Source organism: Euleptes europaea, chromosome 18 (genome assembly GCF_029931775.1).
Source record: "Euleptes europaea isolate rEulEur1 chromosome 18, rEulEur1.hap1, whole genome shotgun sequence".
Taxonomy (NCBI): domain Eukaryota; kingdom Metazoa; phylum Chordata; class Lepidosauria; order Squamata; family Sphaerodactylidae; genus Euleptes; species Euleptes europaea.
Window position 1 is genome coordinate 19,218,041 of NC_079329.1, and position 19,290 is coordinate 19,237,330.

The 19,290-nt window shown below is 42.5% G+C and overlaps 3 protein-coding genes across 3 annotated transcripts; all 3 read right to left on the reverse strand.

Moving 5' to 3' along the window:
* Positions 1–428: 428 nt before the first annotated feature.
* Positions 429–1,379, reverse strand: LOC130489673 (olfactory receptor-like protein OLF3). Its single transcript, XM_056863444.1, has one exon. It carries the CDS (start codon positions 1,377–1,379, stop codon positions 429–431), a length of 951 nt encoding a protein of 316 aa, XP_056719422.1.
* A 4,582-nt stretch (positions 1,380–5,961) lies between these two features.
* LOC130489971 (olfactory receptor-like protein OLF3) lies at positions 5,962–6,900 on the reverse strand. The gene has a single exon (XM_056863757.1). The coding sequence runs from the start codon at positions 6,832–6,834 to the stop codon at positions 5,962–5,964; it is 873 nt and encodes a 290-aa protein (XP_056719735.1). The 5' UTR covers positions 6,835–6,900.
* Positions 6,901–13,606: 6,706 nt separating this feature from the next.
* Positions 13,607–14,551, reverse strand: LOC130489803 (olfactory receptor-like protein OLF3). Its single transcript, XM_056863598.1, has one exon. The coding sequence runs from the start codon at positions 14,549–14,551 to the stop codon at positions 13,607–13,609; it is 945 nt and encodes a 314-aa protein (XP_056719576.1).
* Between the last annotated feature and the right edge of the window lie 4,739 nt (positions 14,552–19,290).

Here is a 19,290-nt window from a genome sequence, read left to right on the forward strand (position 1 = left end):
AACATTTATATCCTAAACTGGTGACTTGAATGTCTCATGGTGCTATCCTAAGAGAAACTACACCCTTCTAATCCCAGTGACTTCAATATCCCAGATCAGAAATAACAGAGACAGAATTTTCATATCCATGTTTTCCATTGGAGTCAGTTCGCAAATTCAGCTTCAAGTCATCATGCTGGATAACTAAATGATGGAAGGAGATGCATGGGCCAATCTTTAATTTCACAAACCCCCAAAATTCCCATCAAAATTCCTTTTTTTCTCTCAATCTGGCACCATTCTCCAGCTTAATAAAACCCCTATCCTCCATGGATTTTGACCATGAAAGTCCCACAATACCCAACATAGACTTTTGGGGTGCTGAAATCGAACCTTTCCTTCCTTTTTCACCATTTGAAACACTGGGTGGCTAGAAATTCAGATCGGATTCATTGCCTTTTCGAGAAGATATTTTTTCTTTGTGCTACTTTAGTTAGGGCTCCTTTAACCTCCTTATTTCTTAAGCTGTATATGAGAGGGTTGAGCATGGGTGTAACCACTGCATACAGGAAAGAAAGTATCTTGTCCCGGCTGGAGGAGTTATTGGTTTTAGGAGACATGTAAGCAACCATTGCTGTGCCATAGCAGAGGATGACCACTGTCAGGTGAGAAGTGCATGTAGAGAAGGCACGATGCTGACCTTCTGAAGAGCGGATGCGCAGGATGGAGCTGATTATATACACATAGGAGAGCATTACCAGAATGCAAGGGATGAATAGCACAAGGACCCCTGACACCATAAGTGCAATATCATTGACAGAAGTGTCTGAACACGACAACTTGATAACTGCAAGGGCATCACAACCAAAGTGGTTGATGATGTTATAGCTACAGTAGTGAAGGCATATGGTGAACGAAGTATGAACCAGAGCATTGATAAAGCCAGAGATCCAGGAAACCATCATCAATTGGATGCATGCTTTCCTGCTCATGATGATCTTGTAATGCAAAGGGCGACAGACTGCCACATATCTGTCATAGGCCATAACTGCCAATAGGATAAATTCAGTAGTTCCCAGGAAGAAAGCAATGTAAAGCTGAGTCATGCAACGGATGAAGGAGATGTTTTTGTGACTTCTCAGGGAATGGACCAGCAACTGTGGCACCACGCTCGTTGTGTAGCAGATGTCCAGGAAAGACAGATTGCACAGGAAGAAGTACATGGGTGTGTTGAGTCGTGGGTCAATGCGGGTGGCCACAATGATGAGTGTGTTCCCTGCCAGGGTGATGAGGTACATGAAGAGCACTACTACAAAGAGGTACACGTTGGTGTCTCTCTCTCTGGAGAAACCCAGAAGCACGAACTCTCTGATACTTGTCTCATTGTCATGTCCCATCATACTAGTAATCTCTGAGTGGACGGAAATAAATTAGAATTGAAAATTGAGGTGTGGCTTACCTTGTATGCTGAGAGGAATGATACCCCCTTTGCTTTTAATGCAGAAACTGTGCATTTAAAAAGTAGAAGGAACAACTGGAATTATTTTTGCTCGCAGTAGTGACATAATTTTTCCCCCCTGTCCCAATGCAATCTTTGAGTTACTGGATCTGCAATGGATTCCAATATATTGAAGTCAGAACGGGGAAAAGTGACTTGTGAAAGACATATACACAAAGCAATGTGTAATTACATAGTCCTCTTTTGGCCATGTTCCACATGCAGACGAACAGTATGTAGAACATAAAATTACCCCTACCAAACAGCCTGAATAATGCCAAAAAAATCTTCATTATTTGGGATCTGTTTATTCAGCTCCCTTTATTGCTGCCTTTTTCCATACGGGTAAAAAATATATCGAAAAATACCGAAACAAGGTATTTTTGGTCTTTTAAAAAAACCTCAGTCAATCGATATGCATACCCCTAATTCATGGTGTAGTTCACTTAAGAGTGGTCAGAAATGGGTTCTGTGTGGGTCTGTCCTTGAAGACAAAGCAGAAGCTACAATTGGGGCAGAATGCAGCGGCTTGATTGTAGACAAGAGTTATATTTGGAACACATTACCCCAAGATTAAGAACATTACATTGGCTGCCAGTTGTTTCTGTATCCAGTTCAAGATGTCAGTGTTAAACTTTAAACCTTTTTAGGACCCTCATATCTACCAGACTACCTCCATCTGTATGTACCCTAAAGGCAGCTCTGATCAGCAGAAAAGGCATAAAGAATAGTTCCTTCATTCAGATCAGTTAGAACCTTTTCCATTCAGGCTTTGACAGTGGTCATTCCTGCTCTACAGAACAGGTTTTCCCAGGGTGAGTGGAAAACTCAACCTTGCAAAGATTTCAGAGGCTCTGTAAGATGACATTTCCCAGCATGCTTTTGGTAAATTATTATGATGGCTTAGTTCCTTGCTGTATTTATAGTTTGTGATCTATTTCTGTGAGGAGTGATTTTAGCCTGTTTTAATGATATAAGCCACTTCAAATCCTAATGATTGGTAAAAGAGAGGGACATAAACTATGTTAAATATAAATAAATGATATCGCCCAACGTACCTTTTCACCTTTTGGTATGTGATATGAAGGTTTCATATTCAGCTGCTCATTTAATTTACTGCTCTCTTTTGCAGCATGTATATGCATCCTAAGTTTTCTAACCCATGGGATGTACCTCCCTCATGATTTATTATGTGTACTGTCTTAATGATTAAAAGTGTCCTTGCAGCTTCCGTGCACATGGTTAAATTATGTAGGTCCTTAAAAACCATAAGAATATAAGAATAGCCATGCTGGATCAGACCAAGGCCCATCAAGTCCAGCAGTCTATTCACACAGTGGACAACCAGGTGCGTGTAGGAAGCCCACAAACAAGATGACAGCAGCAGCAGCATCCTGCCTGTGTTCCATAGTTATGATTAAAAACAACAACAATCTAATTACTCGTTTCTTGTAAAATTAGGTGGATTAAAAAAAAAAAAAAAACCAAGACAGGGAATATCTCCACAGTACTTGTCTATTCTTTTAGCAAAGAGCTGTGATCAGATCCGGCAAAGTTTTTACTATAATGTTACACCAATATATGCTACTTTGGTTCTTGTAGGTTATCCGGGTTGTGTAACCGTGGTCTTGGAATTTTCTTTCCTGACGTTTCGCCAGCAACTGTGGCAGGCATCTTCAGAGTAGTAACACTGAAGGACAGTGTCTCTCAGTGTCAAGGGTGTAGGAAGAGTATAGTCAGAAAGGGTTGGGTTTGAGCTGAGTATTGTCCTGCAAAAGTATTGTCCTGTAAGTATCAAGATAATGTGCTAATGAGGGTATGGTATGTTAATATGGAACCATTGTATCCTGAAGTGATCTGTTAATGTGTGTAATCCAAAGCTAATCTGTATGGCTATTGTTGAATGTTGTCTTTGTCTGGAGGTTTTTCAGGGCAGGAAGCCAAGCCTTATTCATTCTTAAACTCTCCTCTTTTCTGTTAAAGTTGTGCTGATGTTTATGAATTTCAATGGCTTCTCTGTGCAATCTGACAAAATAGTTGGTAGAATTGTCCAGTCTTTCAGTGTCTTGGAATAAGACCCTGTGTCCTGTTTGTGTCAGTCCATGTTCAGCCACTGCTGATTTCTCAGGTTGGCCAAGTCTGCAGTATCTTTCATGTTCTTTTATCCTTGTTTGTATGCTGCGTTTTGTGGTCCCGATGTAAACTTCTCCACAGCTGCAAGGTATACGATATACTCCTGCAGAGGTGAGGGGGTCTCTTTTGTCTTTTGCTGATCGTAGCATTTGTTGTATTTTCTTGGTGGGTTTAAACACTGTTTGTAGGTTATGTTTTTTCAAAAGTTTCTCCATCCTATCAGTGACTCCTTTAATAAATGGCAAGAATACCTTTCCTATGGGAGACTGTTTTTCTTGAGTTTTCTGATTTTTGTTCAGAAAACTCAAGAAAAACAGTCTCCCATAGGAAAGGTATTCTTGCCATTTATTAAAGGAGTCACTGATAGGATGGAGAAACTTTTGAAAAAACATAACCTACAAACAGTGTTTAAACCCACCAAGAAAATACAACAAATGCTACGATCAGCAAAAGACAAAAGAGACCCCCTCACCTCTGCAGGAGTATATCGTATACCTTGCAGCTGTGGAGAAGTTTACATCGGGACCACAAAACGCAGCATACAAACAAGGATAAAAGAACATGAAAGATACTGCAGACTTGGCCAACCTGAGAAATCAGCAGTGGCTGAACATGGACTGACACAAACAGGACACAGGGTCTTATTCCAAGACACTGAAAGACTGGACAATTCTACCAACTATTTTGTCAGATTGCACAGAGAAGCCATTGAAATTCATAAACATCAGCACAACTTTAACAGAAAAGAGGAGAGTTTAAGAATGAATAAGGCTTGGCTTCCTGCCCTGAAAAACCTCCAGACAAAGACAACATTCAACAATAGCCATACAGATTAGCTTTGGATTACACACATTAACAGATCACTTCAGGATACAATGGTTCCATATTAACATACCATACCCTCATTAGCACATTATCTTGATACTTACAGGACAATACTTTTGCAGGACAATACTCAGCTCAAATCCAACCCTTTCTGACTATACTCTTCCTACACCCTTGACACTGAGAGACACTGTCCTTCAGTGTTACTACTCTGAAGATGCCTGCCACAGTTGCTGGCGAAACGTCAGGAAAGAAAATTCCAAGACCACGGTTACACAACCCGGATAACCTACAAGAACCAATGAACTCTGACCGTGAAAGCCTTCGACAATATATGCTACTTTGTTTGTTTGTTTGTTTGTTTGTTTATTAACCTGATATTTAAAATGACATTATCTGCTGCTGCTGTGTGACTACGGGGAACATGAGTTGAGTCAGGGGGACCCAGACCCAACTCACCAAAATGGGAATGTCTAGTTTGGCTTGAGTCGGGGGCTATGAGAGATGTAGTCCCTAAATCTCGGAATCACTAATGCCAGCCTTGATTGGTTTGTGAATTATTTCCAATGATACTGTACAATACAAAGTGCTGAAAAACAGACACATTAAAAACCTTTTGTTTAATGAGTAGAAAATGAATGAACTAAGACTTGACAGATTGAATTTGTGGCTGCAGTTATAACACATAAGAGCTACAGACCCTTCACATAATCCAGAAAATTTCTCAGAAATAATTTTCATGGATGTAGATAGACATAGAACTAGCTGGACAAGGATAGCAGTAATGGTGAAGTGTTGTTACATAAGCTCTATATTGGTTGGAGGTGGTGAGATTTAGATTAGATGATCTAAGGCTCACATATCTGGCTCACACAGGCAGGTCTTCTCAGAATCCTACTCAGGTCTGTTCAGTGGGCCTTACTTCCAGGAAAGTGTTCCTAAAATTGCACTGTAAGTGGTGACTGACATAGCTGAACGATCCATTCTAGAAAACCACCAGAGACAGAAGGTTCACCTCCATGCTTTTCACTAGAGTTCAAACATTCAGCTGCAAGTTATTGTGCTCAATAATTATCGATGCCGTCCTAAACATAGTTACATCCTTTATGGCAGAGCTGCCTGTTGAAGCCAGAGTTGTACTGATGCAGCAGTTTAAATCCAGCCCACCGGTTGTCCAGAGATAACAAGCTATGATAACAACTTTCCTCATTTAACAGATTTTAATAATTGGGAAGTAAGATGCATACTTTTACAATACTTTTACATACTTTTACACTTCATGCATAGGAGTGGGGACACAAATCCAGTTCACCGGATTAGAATCCGCTGCTCATGGGGAAGAGTGGAGAATCAAGCCCGGTTCTCCAGATCAGAGTCCACCACTCCACACCGCTGCTCTTAACCACTACACCACATAGTTACATCATTCAAAGCCCAATGACTTGGGTGGAGTTTTAAGGGGGTAACTTTGCTTTAGATGGCACTGTAAAGTAATAGAAATGGATTAATGGGCCAACCACACAAATTCACCTTTCCAAATTGACATTTTTCCATCGTATTATTTTAGTTAGGGCTGCTTTTACTTCCTTGTTTCTTAAACTGTATATGAGAGGGTTGAGCATGGGTGTCACCACTGCATAGAAGAAAGAAAGCATCTTGTCCCGGTTGGGGGAAGTCTCTGCTTTAGGAGTCATGTAAGCAACCATTGCTGTGCCGTAGCAGAGGATGACCACAGTCAGGTGAGAAGTGCAGGTGGAGAAGGCTCGGTGTCGGCCTTCTGCAGAGCGGATGCGCAAGATGGCACTGATTATATACACATAGGAGAGTACTGTCAGAGTACAGGGGATGAACAGGACGAGGACCCCCGACACCATAAGTCCAATATCATTAACAAAAGTGTCCGAACAAGACAGATTGATAACTGCAAGGAGTTCACAAAGGAAGTGATTGATGACGTTGTAGTTACAGAAGTGAAGGCGCGTGGTGAAGGCAGTGTGCACCACAGCATTGATACAGCCAGAGGTCCAGGAAGCCATCATCATCTGGAGGCACACCCTCCTACTCATGATGGTCTTGTAATGCAAAGGATGACAGACAGCCACGTATCTGTCATAGGCCATAAATGCTAACATAATATATTCAATGCTACCCAGGAATAAAGCAATGTAAAGCTGAGTCATGCACCGGTTGAAAGAAATGCTTTTGTGATGAGTCAGGAGATGGACCAGCAACTGGGGCACCACACTAGTTGTGTAACCGATGTCCAGGATGGACAGATTGCATAGGAAGAAGTACATGGGTGTGTTGAGCCGTGCATTAATTCGGATGGCCACAATAATGAGTGTGTTCCCTGCCAGGGTGATGAGGTACATACAGAGGACCACTGCGAAGAGGACCATGTTGGTTTCTCGCTCTCTGGAGAATCCCAGAAGCACAAACTCTGTAATGCTTGTCTGATTGCCTTGTCCAATCATCTCGATAATGACCAAGCTGAGGGAAAGAAATCAGAATCGGAAGGTGAAAAGTGGCTTACATTTTCTAACTTACCCTTTCTTCTTGTATCAAAACTATGGAACAGTTGACATTTTAAGACTAGGAAGGATAGCTTGGAAATGATTGCTACATGCAGTAGAAACATTCATTTTCACATCTCCATACAAGCTTTGAAAAAACCAGGTCTACAAGGGATTTCAGTATAATGAAGGTTGAACTGGGAAACATCGGTTTTGGAAGACATCGTCATCACCCCTCCCACACTCCCCAAAGAAGTTTTTCAAATTTTCCTCACACCTTCCCAAAAACTTGTAATTTTCTTATAAAATGAATGGATATGTGTTCTTATAAATGAAGGTATGTAATTTTAAAATATACATATCTGTAGCAGCAGGACAACAAGGCAGGACTTGACAGATGTCTTTTTTTACCACTATCAAGCACTTTCCATTGGCAGACACTGTGTTGAACATTCCCATGAGTGCTACCTAAAAGAAGGGGTGAGCTGCATCAGTGGACGATTGCACAACCCTGATAATGATCTATTTGTGCAGTTGCTGTAGTTCCACTCTCTGAATTCAAGTCCATGCTGTGTGTCCCATACACTTATATTCACCGATATAGTGCCTCGAAATAGAAAGGTTCTACTTAACAATCAAGAATGTAGTGATGCCCTTAGTAATTGCGTGGCAAAGGGTGTTCTGGTGCTGTGTTTGCTGCCTGTGGTCTAGTCTGTTTCTCATCCTTACAGGTTCTTTACCTTTCACTTAATGCATAGCTCATTACTATGTGCTCATACATATAGCAACATTCACATCATTTAAAACAGTAATTACAATTTCAAAAATCAGCAATAACATTAATACTTACTAATTAAAGGGACAAATAGAAATATAATATATAGGACAATGCTAAAAACATCAAACTTTAAATATCATTAACATGTTTTGCAAGGTTTGTATTAAGATATAAATATAGGGCATGTTTACCTATTTATCACTATAATCTCTATCATATCTTTTAGGATTTTCTTGTATTCTATGGATTCACACAGACTTCCTGATCCTTTAAAATCAGTGAGAGCTTAGCCTTGACTTCAGAGTTAAGAATTGTATTGAATTTCCCATGATACTGAATTGTCAGCATTTTCACCCTTAGTTAAAGAGTTTCCTTACAATTTTGAATGCATGTCTTGATTTTTCCGAGCTTGATTGAATCGACCTGTAAGGCTTTTGCAGGCCAGAAAATGGAGGCATCTCTGGGGATTCAATCTGTGCTCAGTCTAGCATTAGGTAACATTAACTGGCCAGTTGGACACCTGCGATGAATTGGAGATGGGGAAAAGCAACAACGGAGAATTTCACCCCTGGGCTCAAATTCTGCTCTCCCCTGGCCAGATATTGTAAATTTTATGGGCTTTCAGAGGCCAATTTCCTGTTTTCTTCCTCTTCCTCTTTATACTCAACTGTCCTCAACATTCTGGACCTCCCTGAACACGCTCATTAGGCTGTTGGGGTGTTCCTTTTAAATGATGTATGAAGCTATGAGCTGGATCCAGCCAGTTTTTTCTGCTGTTGGGAAAGGGAGGAAGGGTGACCACCCCAAAAGATTATGCTGGGGATGATGGGAAATGCATGGCAAGAGCCATGTGGGGCTGTGTTAAGGAGGAGAAAGGGATGAGATGGAATGAAAAAGCTGGCTGGATCCAACCCCATATTTATCTGTATACTAGAGAAGTCCCTTGCAGATGTAGAGATTCCTGTCTCAGACGAGCTGGGTTTTTTGCTGCCTTTCTGATAGACATTTCAGTGTGAATTTTACTGACAGAGGGAGTGATGTTCTCTACACCCTCCTAATTATTAAACATCTCTTCCCTATACACCTCCAATACAGTTGCATATTTAGTTTAAAGAAGGAGGTGCTTACTACATGGCAGATATCCTGAATGGATCTACATCTATAGGCTGCAATAAAATATTATCTTCCAATATACCTTTTCAGCCTTTCGTAAAGGAGATGAAGATTCCATATTCTGCTCTATTTGATCACTTAATTGTTCTCCTTTGCTCTTTGTATTTATTTTTCAGGGTTTCTAACCCATGGGATATATGTCCCTCATGGGATATATGTCCTTCATGATCTATTGTGTACATTAATGAATGAAATCATCTTTGGAGTTGCAGCACATGGGATTAAATTATTTTGGTCCTTCAAAATAATATTAGGATGTAAGCTGTTTTTTTTTTTTTAAATGCAGTCTATGGATATTAGGAGGCTACTGAAAGACACATACTGTTGATGAGAAGAGATGAAATTAGTCAAACCAGAAAGACAACATTGAACTCCAAATTCCACAAAATTACAAAACACAAATGAAAGGATCAGAGCAGTGACTGAAAGTAATAGCAGGTGGTTTCTCTCGGCTACAAGGAATGTTAGACCCCTGAAGAGCTTTAAAAAGTGTCACCTATTGTCATTTCAGAGTTTCAGAAAAGTCCAAACGGGTGTCACACAACATTATAGAACGTTCCCCCACCCACCCAGGAACTGTTACATTTCCAAAAATGTAACACAAGCAGTTGTGGCTTCTTCATACAACCACAAAGAGACTTTGAGATGACAAAAAGGAAGTTCTTATAGAACAATGCCTAATGAGTATAGGACAAAGAATTAGTCTTTGTGTGTATACAGCATTTGCAGTTTTGAACATCTGAAGAAGGATCATGTGTTTCACAGAAATGTAGAACATCTTCAACGTAAAGGAGTGTGAGAAGTGTCCTGGCAACCAGTAAAATGCCAAGAAAGGTTGACCCAAGCCATTTTGTTGTGCAAGTGGGATTGATAATGCTATCCCCCATCGTACAGTAAACTGTCACTCTATGCAAACCATAAGGAATAGATAAGGTTTCAAAGTTTTACTAAACTTTGAGGATACCAACTTAAAGCAAACCTAGATCAGGGGTGGGGAACGTCAGGCCCGGGGACCGTTTAAGGCCTGCAAAATCATTTGGTCTGGCCATTCATGGGTCCTGGCAGATCTCTATCTCAGAAGGATCTAAGACTGGCGAGCCGCCTCCTCCCGTGGACAGGAATAGCCTCTATTCAAGGCAGATCATGTGAGTTTGTTTTGCCGAGAAAAGGAACCGTTTTCCCCCTTGCAGAAGACTCGTTAGCTATGGAGCTGATAGGACCACCCAAGAAACTATGTTAACCCTTTCCCACCCAGGCCATGGAGAAACGTATTCCCTCTGTATTACTAGAGGACTGGGGGTGGAAGTGGCGACAATGGAGGGGTTAAAGGGGGCAGGGCCAGAATGTGCAGGGTGGCAGTTCTTAGGCAGTGTGTCCTCATTTCATCCCTGCAGGTGGAGGTAGCAGGAGCTGGCTGTAGAATCTGGCCCCGACCATGCAGAGCAGGAGCAAATCCATCGTGCAGCTGGATGGCTATGCCTGGCTGGTGCAACAGACCATCTTGTGCCACCAGGTGGGCAAGTGCACCACCGGTTGGATGCCTGCCTGCTTGCCCACGTGGGGGTCATATGGGTCAGCTGCCTGCTTAGGGCTTGATTGGCTAATTTTTAAGTTGATAATTTTGTATGGCCCACGAATGATGTTATAAATATCCAAATGGCCCTTGGTGGAAAAAAGGTTCTCCACCCCTGACCTAGATCAAAGCAGAAAACCCTGGGTGTGTCTTGACACAATCTAAAACAGAAAGACAAATGGACAGAACTCTGTCCATGAGCCAATAGTAGACCAGCTTTATGATACATGAGACCAGAAGGAGAAGGGAGAGGGGACACTGGAAGGGCAAAAACATGGCATGTAAGAAGAAACGGAGAGCAGTGATTTGGCTGGAGACTGAGAAGCACTGGGAGAAGCAGAGTAGGTGGCAGCACAAAAGCTTGTGAGATGTACTACCCATTCAACACTTCAGGGAATTGCATTATGGATTCAGAATTCTCCCACCCTAGGCCATTGAAATGACTTGTCAGGCTCTAGAAACTGTATCATAGACTGCTGGTGATCAGCAGAACCACCATTGTCATACCAGTACCCCAAAAGTCAATAGGGATTTCAAGATGAAAAGACCATTACTATAGGACAAACTAAAGATCATCTAAATGTGACATGACATGTCTCCTTTTCTGACCAAATTCATCCTCTCCGTGAACTATTACTTCAATAGAGCTTCAAATCCTAGGAGCCAGGTGTGATAAATAGATAATTAATGCTCACATTCAAGATCTAACCAACTGAAACATTTAATGTGGTGTCCCCACCCCCCTGCCCAACACACACACTGGTTAAGTTCCTGGGATTATTTGATGCAACAGCACAATATAATTTAGTGCACTTGAGCTTGTAAAGTGACAGCCCAGACCTGTGCACACAACATATGTTTGCAACACAAATGTTGTATCAGGTATGAAGGGTCTCTCAATGTGATTTTGAATCTAAGATTCCTGTCCCAACACGAGGAATCTACATTAATTCTGTGACATACTGTTTCTCAAACTTGCGAACTTGGAAGCCTTTAAGAGGGAAGTGGACATATTCATGGAGGATAGGGCTATCCACGGCTAGTCTTGATGCATACCTATTCTCTACAGTATCAGAGGAGCATGCCTATTCTATTAGGCACTGTGAAACACAGGCAGGATGCTGCTGCAGTCATCTTGCTTGTGGGCTTCCTAGAGGCACCTGGTTGGCCACTGTGCAAACAGACTGCTGGACTTGATAGGCCTTGGTCTGATCCAGCATGGCTTTTCATATGTTCTTAAACTGAAGGTGCTACTACACCCACTTCTTCCCAACCCACTTTACCTTTTCTCAAGAGCTTCACATTCCAAAAATATAATCCAGTTTCTCAAAAGGTAGGAGGCTGCAAGTTCCTATTGTGTACCCCAACCTAGCAACAAGCAGCAACCATTTCTGGACACTGTGACATCACCGGCCGAAGACCAACCAGCTCTACTCTCTTCCTGAAACATTTCACTTGTGTGCCTAGCCCATGTCCGCTCACCCCCTACTGTTACATTTTTAGGCCCAAAGCATTCCAAGGTCATGAAGCCAAGTTCCTGAGCTCTGTAGATACTTTGGAGCAGCTTGTGGAATATTCGGAACACATGCAGCTCCCACATAATGTAGAGAACTACCTGCCAGGGCTGTTTCAGCTTCTCAGAATGGAGCCCCTCCTCCCTCACGCTGCTCTTCCAAGCCGAAAAGGGCTCTCTGTGATCTTTAAAATGACATGATCCACTGCTGCTGTGTGATTAAGGGGAACATGAGTTGAGTTAGGGTAGGGTTGCCAACCGCCAGGTACTAGCTGTAGATCTCCTACTATTACAACTGATCTCCAGCCAATAGAGATCAGTTCACCTGGAGAAAAATGGCTGCTTTGCCAACTGGACTCTATGGCATTGAAGTCCCTCCCCAAACACCACCCTCCTCAGGCTCTGCCCCAAAAAATCTCCTGCCAGTGGCAAAGAGAACCATGGCAACCCTAAGTTAGGGGACCCAGACTCAACTCACCAAAATGGGAATGTGTAGTTTGGCTTGAGTAGGGGACTATGAGAGATGCAGTCCCTAAATCTCAGAATCACTAACGTCAACCTTGATAGGATTGGCATTGTTTCAGATGATACTGTACAATACAAAGTGCTGAAAAACAGACACATTAAAAACCTTTATTTTTTTAATAGTAGAAAAATAAATGTTCAAATATTTGACAGATTCAACTTGTGGCTGTAATTATGGCACTTTAGAGTTAAAGGCACTTCACATAGTCCAGCAACATTCTCAGAAATAACCTTTCATGGATTTATAAAAATATATATAGACCTGTCTGGACAAGGATAGCTGCAATGGTGAAGTGTTGTTACGTAAGCCTTGTATTGGTTGGAAGTGAGGAGGTTTTGATTAGATGATCTAAAGACACACAGATCTGGTTCATATATTCCACAGCTAATGTTTGCATCATTAACAGCAAAATCTTGAGTGGGTGTGGAGGTTAAGTTGGGCTCAGGGATGGTGCAGCTGCGCCGTCTTCCAAGCTGCTTGTGGCTGGGGGCAGCAAGCTGAAAACATTAGCTGAAAGAAAACCCCGCGAAACTCTCCACTGAGTTCCACAGGGCTATGCCACCCTTTCTGCAGGTGTAACTTGTATCCTGCAAAAAGGGGCATTCCCAGGATAAAAGGGTTTAGGGAACACCCCAGGAACGCCCCCAGGAACACCCTGGGAATGCTCCCTTCAGTGACAAATCAGGGTCAATGCGAGCCATAGTGCCAGGGAGGCAGCACCGGTGCCCGAGCCTCACACTGCCGTGCTGCTCCTCGGAGCCAGCTTAAATTGTCCTGCACTGGTGTTAGTGCCCACTTAGTAGGCACAAGTGGCACTAGTGCCAGCACAGGGGTCACACCAACTCCAGAAGCCACCCTCCCCACAAGCTATCTTAAGCAGGTCTTCTCAGAGTCCTGCTCAGGTCTATTAAATGGGGCTTACTCCCAGGAAAGTGTTCCTAAAATTGCACTGCAAATGGTGACTGGTATATCTGAATGATCCATTCAAGGACAAACACCAGAGGCTGAAGGTTCCATTCAGGTTATTTGTGGGCAAAACATAAGGCTTTCTCAATAATAAAAAATCTACTTCAAATTCAGAGAATCCAGACAAATTCACCTTTCCAAACGGACATTTTTCCTCCCTATTACTTTAATCAGGGCTGCTTTGACTTCCTTGTTTCTTAAGCTGTATATGAGAGGGTTGAGCATGGGTGTCACCACTGCATAGAAGAAAGAAAGCATCTTGTCCCGGTTGGGGGAAGACTTGGCTTTAGGAGTCATGTAAGCAACCATAGTTGTGCCGTAGCAGAGGATGACCACAGTCAGGTGTGAAGTGCAGGTGGAGAAGGCTCGGTGTCGGCCTTCTGCAGAGCGGATGCGCAAGATGGCGCTGATGATATACACATAGGAGAGCACGATCAGAGTGCAGGGGAGGAACAGGACGAGGACCCCCGACACCATAAGTCCGACATCATTAACAAACCGGTCCGAGCAAGCCAGATTCATAACAGCAAGGAGTTCGCAACAGAAGTGGTTGATGATGTTGTTGTTACAGAAGTGGAGGCGCATGGTGAAGGCAGTGTGCACCACGGCGTTGGTCAAGCCAAAGGTCCAGGAAGCCATCATCATCTGGAGGCACACCTTCCGGCTCATGATGGTCTTGTAATGCAGAGGATGACAGACAGCCACATATCTGTCATAGGCCATAAATGCTAGCAGAAAGTATTCAATGCTACCCAGGAATAAAGCAATGTAAAGCTGAGCCACGCACCGGTTGAAAGGAATGGTTCTGTGATTAGTCAGGATGTGGACCAGTGACTGCGGCACCACACTGGTTGTGTAGCCGATGTCCAGGACGGACAGATTGCATAGGAAGAAGTACATGGGTGTGTAGAGTCGTGGATCAATGCAGGTGGCCACAATAATGAGTGTGTTCCCTGCCAGGGTGACGAGGTACATACAGAGGACCACTACAAAGAGGACCATGTTGGTTTCTCGATCTCTGGAGAACCCCAGAAGCACAAACTCTCTGATATTTGACTGATTTTGTCCAATCATCTTGATAATGACCGAGCTGAGGGAAAGAAATCAGAACTGGAGAAGGAAATGTGGATTACATTTTCTGATATCCCCTTTTCTTCCAGTATAGAAATTATGGAACAGTTGAGAGGTGACATTTTAAGACTAGGAAGGATAGTTTGAAAGACTTCTTGCTGCGTGCAGTAGAAACATCCATTTTCATATCCTCAACTATGTTCTGGGGGGAAAACAAGGTGCAAGGTTGAGAGTTTATTTAGCTCTTCTAGATCTCTACATGTTTCATAATTTGCTTTGTCAGGGGATCTTCTATAGAAATGTCTCAATTCCCACCACGAAGAAGAAGAAGAAGAAGAAGAAGAAGAAGAAGAAGAAGAAGAGTTGGCTTTTATATGCTGGCTTTCTCTACCACTTAAGGAAGAATCAAACCAGCTTACAATCTCCTTCCCTTCTCCTCCCCACAACAGACACCCTGTGAGGTAGGTGGGGCTGAGAGAGCTCTAAAAGAGCTGTGACTAGTTCAAGGTCACCCAGCTGGCTTCATGTGTAGGAGTGGGGCAACAAATCCAGTTCACCAGATTAGAGTCCATCGCTCATGTGGAGGAGTGGGGAATCAAACCTGGTTCTCCAGATCAGAGTCCACTGATCCAGACCAATGCTCTTAACCACGACACAATGCTGGAAATTGATTCAATTTCTATGGAAATTAGGAGGAAACCACATACTGTTGATGAGTAGAGATCAAATAAGCCAAACCAGAAAGGCAACATTGAACTCCGAATATGGAAAATCTATAAAATTACAAAACACATACCTGAGCAGGGTGGTGACTGACAGTAATAGCAGGTTGTTGTTGGGGGTATGAGGAATGCTGGACCTGGAATAGCTTTACAAATTGTCACCTGTTATGGTATCAGTATAGAAGTAAAACAAGTCCTCCAATATCCAATATCTCCATTGATATTTCCAGTTGATGCCTTCTGTGAAAGAAACATAAGAAGGACAACTGACCTTATAACATATGAGAATAATCAAGGAAAATTAATTAATAATTAATTTTAATTAATAATAATCAAGGAAAAACAAACACTTGGCAAAAAGTTAAAGAAGGAAATAATATCCTTGCCTCTCCTTTCTGCTTCTACTACTGCTGTTAAATAAGAAGGAAGAATATTACCTACCAGCATTTATCTCAGGCAATACCATCAGTCTCTTGTCACTGTGCACTACTCCAGACTATCATTACTTCTTGTTAACCAGCATTTCTTTAATAGTTAGTGGCTTTGCTGACCTTATATAAACTGAGGATGGAGAAGAAGAACTACAGCTCTTACTGTTGTCTTGAATGTTGATAATGGATGATTTTGTGCAAGCTTCAGCTTCATATGAATCCAATGCAAAATAAATGGGTGGTTTTAGGAAGTCCATGGACTATATATGCCAATTCATTCTCTCATGAGTGTCATGTATTCTGCCGAGGATAGTCACTTATTTGGGTGTTGTCGTTGTGTGTGTGTGTGTTTTAAACAGTGCAAATATGTTTCAATCCTGGGAGATTAAGGTCTCTTTGAAAGAAGAATTAAATTCTCCTTTGGCTTTTGCTACTGGGAAACACTGGAAATCTCCAAGAAATATTTATATTGATGTGATTAAAACACAGAATCATTCTGAATTTCCCCCTGTGTCATCTAGATGTGGACTTTTGTCCTATGTAGTAAAAGAACAGAAACCGTCATGGACATTTTATTTCATTTTGGAAGCCAGCATGAAATAGTGGTTAAGAGTGGTGGACTCTGATCTGGAGAACCGGATTTATTTCCCCACATGAAGCCTGCTTGGGTGACCTTGGGTCAGTCCCAGTTTTTTCAGAACTCTCTCAGCCCACACAGAGGCAGGCAATGGCAAACCACCTCTCAATGCCTCTTGCCTTGAAAACCCTATGGGGTTGCCATAGGTCAGCCATGAGTTGATGGCACACACACAGAGAGAAAGAGCTTTATTTTCCTATGAGTTATGTTGTCTATATAAGAGCCCCGTGGCACAGAGTGGTAAGCTGCAGTACTGCAGTCCAAGCCCTAGCTCACAACCTGAGTTCGATCCCAATGGAAGTTGGTTTCAGGTAGCTGGCTCAAGTTTGACTCAGCCTTCCATCCTCCTGAGGTCAGTAAAATGAGTACCCAGCTTGCTGGGGGTAAAGGGAAGATGACTGGGGAAGGCACTGGCAAACCACCCCATAAACAAAGTCTGCCTAGAAAACGCTGGGATGTGACGTCACCCCATGGGTCAGGAATGACCTGGTGCTTGCACAGGGGACCTTTACCTTTACCTTATGTTGTCTACAGATAGCCATAGTTTCCAGTGCAATAAAATGGGGGATGATGTATGTGGATTAGCAGATGTGTGAGTGCTGCTTGACAACAGTGAACACCTTAGCAAATCAGCATGCTGCTATGGCTTGGAGTTAGGGTTGCCAGCCTCCAGGTGGTGGCTGGAGATCTCCAGCTATTACAGCTGATCTCCAGGTGACAGAGATCAGTTCCTTGGGAGAAAATGGCAGCTTTGGCCATTGGATTCTATGGCATTGAAGTCCCTTTCCTCTCCAAACCCTGACGTCCTCAGGCTCCACTCCCAAAATCTCCAGGTAATTCTCATCCTGGAGCTGGCAAGCCTATTTGGAGTCCTTTTGCCCAGCTTCAGCTTGTGTGTCAGTATCTCCCATTCCTGGTTCATTCAGATCTGGCCACAGTGATCTATGCCTTAGTTACATCTAGACTGGACTGTTGCAATGTGCTTTACTTGGGACTACCCTTGAAGAGTGTTCAGAAGCTTCATCTAGTGCCGAACACTGCAGCTAGACTGATGGTTGGGGTCAGCAACCAGGATGATATATCCCAATATTACAGCCATTACACTGGCTACTGATCTGCTCCTGAGCCCAATTCAAGGTATTGGTTTTGTCCTTTGAAGCCCTATGTGGCTGCAGGGTATCTGAAAGACCATCTTCTCCCCTTCATTCCTGCCCGGGAATTAAGATCATAGGGAGAGTCCCTCTCGACTTTCCCACCAATCGGAGAGGCTCACCTGGTGGGCACACAAAAGAGGGGCTTTTCGGTGGCAGCCCCACAATTGTGAAACATCCCTTTCCAGGGAGGTGCATGCTGGCCTCTTCACTGTCAATCTGCAGGAAGTAATTGAAGACAGTTTTATTTAAAGCTGCACTTTGATCAGGTCACCTGGAGAAAAGGGCTGCTTTGGAAGGTCAACTCTATGGCATTGTACCCCATTGAAGTCCCTCCCCTCCACAAACCTTGCCTTCCTCAGGCTCCACCCTCAAAATCTCCAGGTATTTCCCAACCCAGAGCTGGCAACCCTAATTATCATAAGTAGGTTGTAACTTAACAGCACCTATGTACATACATTTGTTGTAGCTTGAATACAAGTTCATTGTGTGAACTTCTGCTGTCAGTTTTTTTTAAATCCTCAAAATATTTCTGTACTATAATGTCTCAAGGCCCCCTAATTTTTTTGGTTATATCTTTTGAAAAGGAAAGAGAAATTTTTATTTGTCTCAAATTCGTCCTGACAACTGGAGCCCAAAACAATAAGAAACACGTGAAAACTTAACCTGCAAGAATGTCCATATCACAGAGGAGTTTCTATTGGTTTGTTTCTTATCTTTCTCCAGATGCTTTGCTCCAGCAGCAAAATTGAAATTTACTTTGTAATTTCACTTACGTAGTTTTAGGGGAACTTAGGAACTACAGGGCACATTTGCACAGGGGAAATTTTGCTAGTCTTTACTGAACGCTTTCCTCCTCTTTTTTCAAACTTCCTATTATACTTTGCTTAAGCAAGAAACTCCCAATCTGCAAAACTTTTACAGACAAACCAGAGGTGATTCTTTTTTTAAAAAGTTTTTATTATTTACTTTTTTCAACACAACACAAAAATACAATACAAAACACATATAGTAAATGATGATATACATCTCAGACAAGGCCCTTATCTATCTCTGGAGTGGGTCTACATCTGTTTAGTTTCTATAACTGTGAAACAGTTAAGTAAGACATATTGTGTATATATGTACTAAATAAGTCTAATATTTTTGCCCATTATAGACTATTCTTATACTGCTCAATCTACTGCAGCTCAAAATAATCACTAACAATGAGCTAAGGTTAAAACAATTTACTAGTATAACTAAAATTTTAATGTGATCATGTTGTAGGACAGTGTAAAAAGCTAATCTTTATATCAAAGCCTTATATAATTTTACACAGTTAAAATTGATTACAAACTGTAGCCATATCTATTGTAACATATCCTGTTAATTAATTTTTATGTCACTTACAGTGCATTCCTGAGCTGAATGCCTGTGCCAGGCTTAGGAGGCAAATCAGCGGCCCGGCCAAAACCTCCGCCCGGTGCAAAAAATCCATGTAACCCTCATAGGGGACACCGAGACGTCCTGGGAATGCCTCCTGGGACGCCATAGTGGCCTTTGCTGGCGTCCGGATGCCAGTGGAAAGCTCCGTCGGCATCTGGGCCCAGCACTGCCCTTGCTGTGGGCTCTTGTGCCGGCGCAGCCCTTTGATGGCCTCCAGAAGCCTTTCATCCTGGCTGTCAGCACGTCTCAGGAATGCACTGTTAGAACTATATTCAAAATACAATTTCCAGTTCTCTAAAAAATCTTAACCCAGAGGTGATTCTGGTTGGGAAGGCTGATGTTTTGGAAGGGTCGAATCCACTGGTGGTACATG

Bases quoted from the DNA above. Each gene is read 5' to 3' on its own strand.
- LOC130489803 (XM_056863598.1), bottom strand. From the start codon at position 14,551: ATGATTGGACAAAATCAGTCAAATATCAGAGAGTTTGTGCTTCTGGGG.
- LOC130489971 (XM_056863757.1), bottom strand. From the start codon at position 6,834: ATGGTCCTCTTCGCAGTGGTCCTCTGTATGTACCTCATCACCCTGGCA.
- LOC130489673 (XM_056863444.1), bottom strand. From the start codon at position 1,379: ATGATGGGACATGACAATGAGACAAGTATCAGAGAGTTCGTGCTTCTG.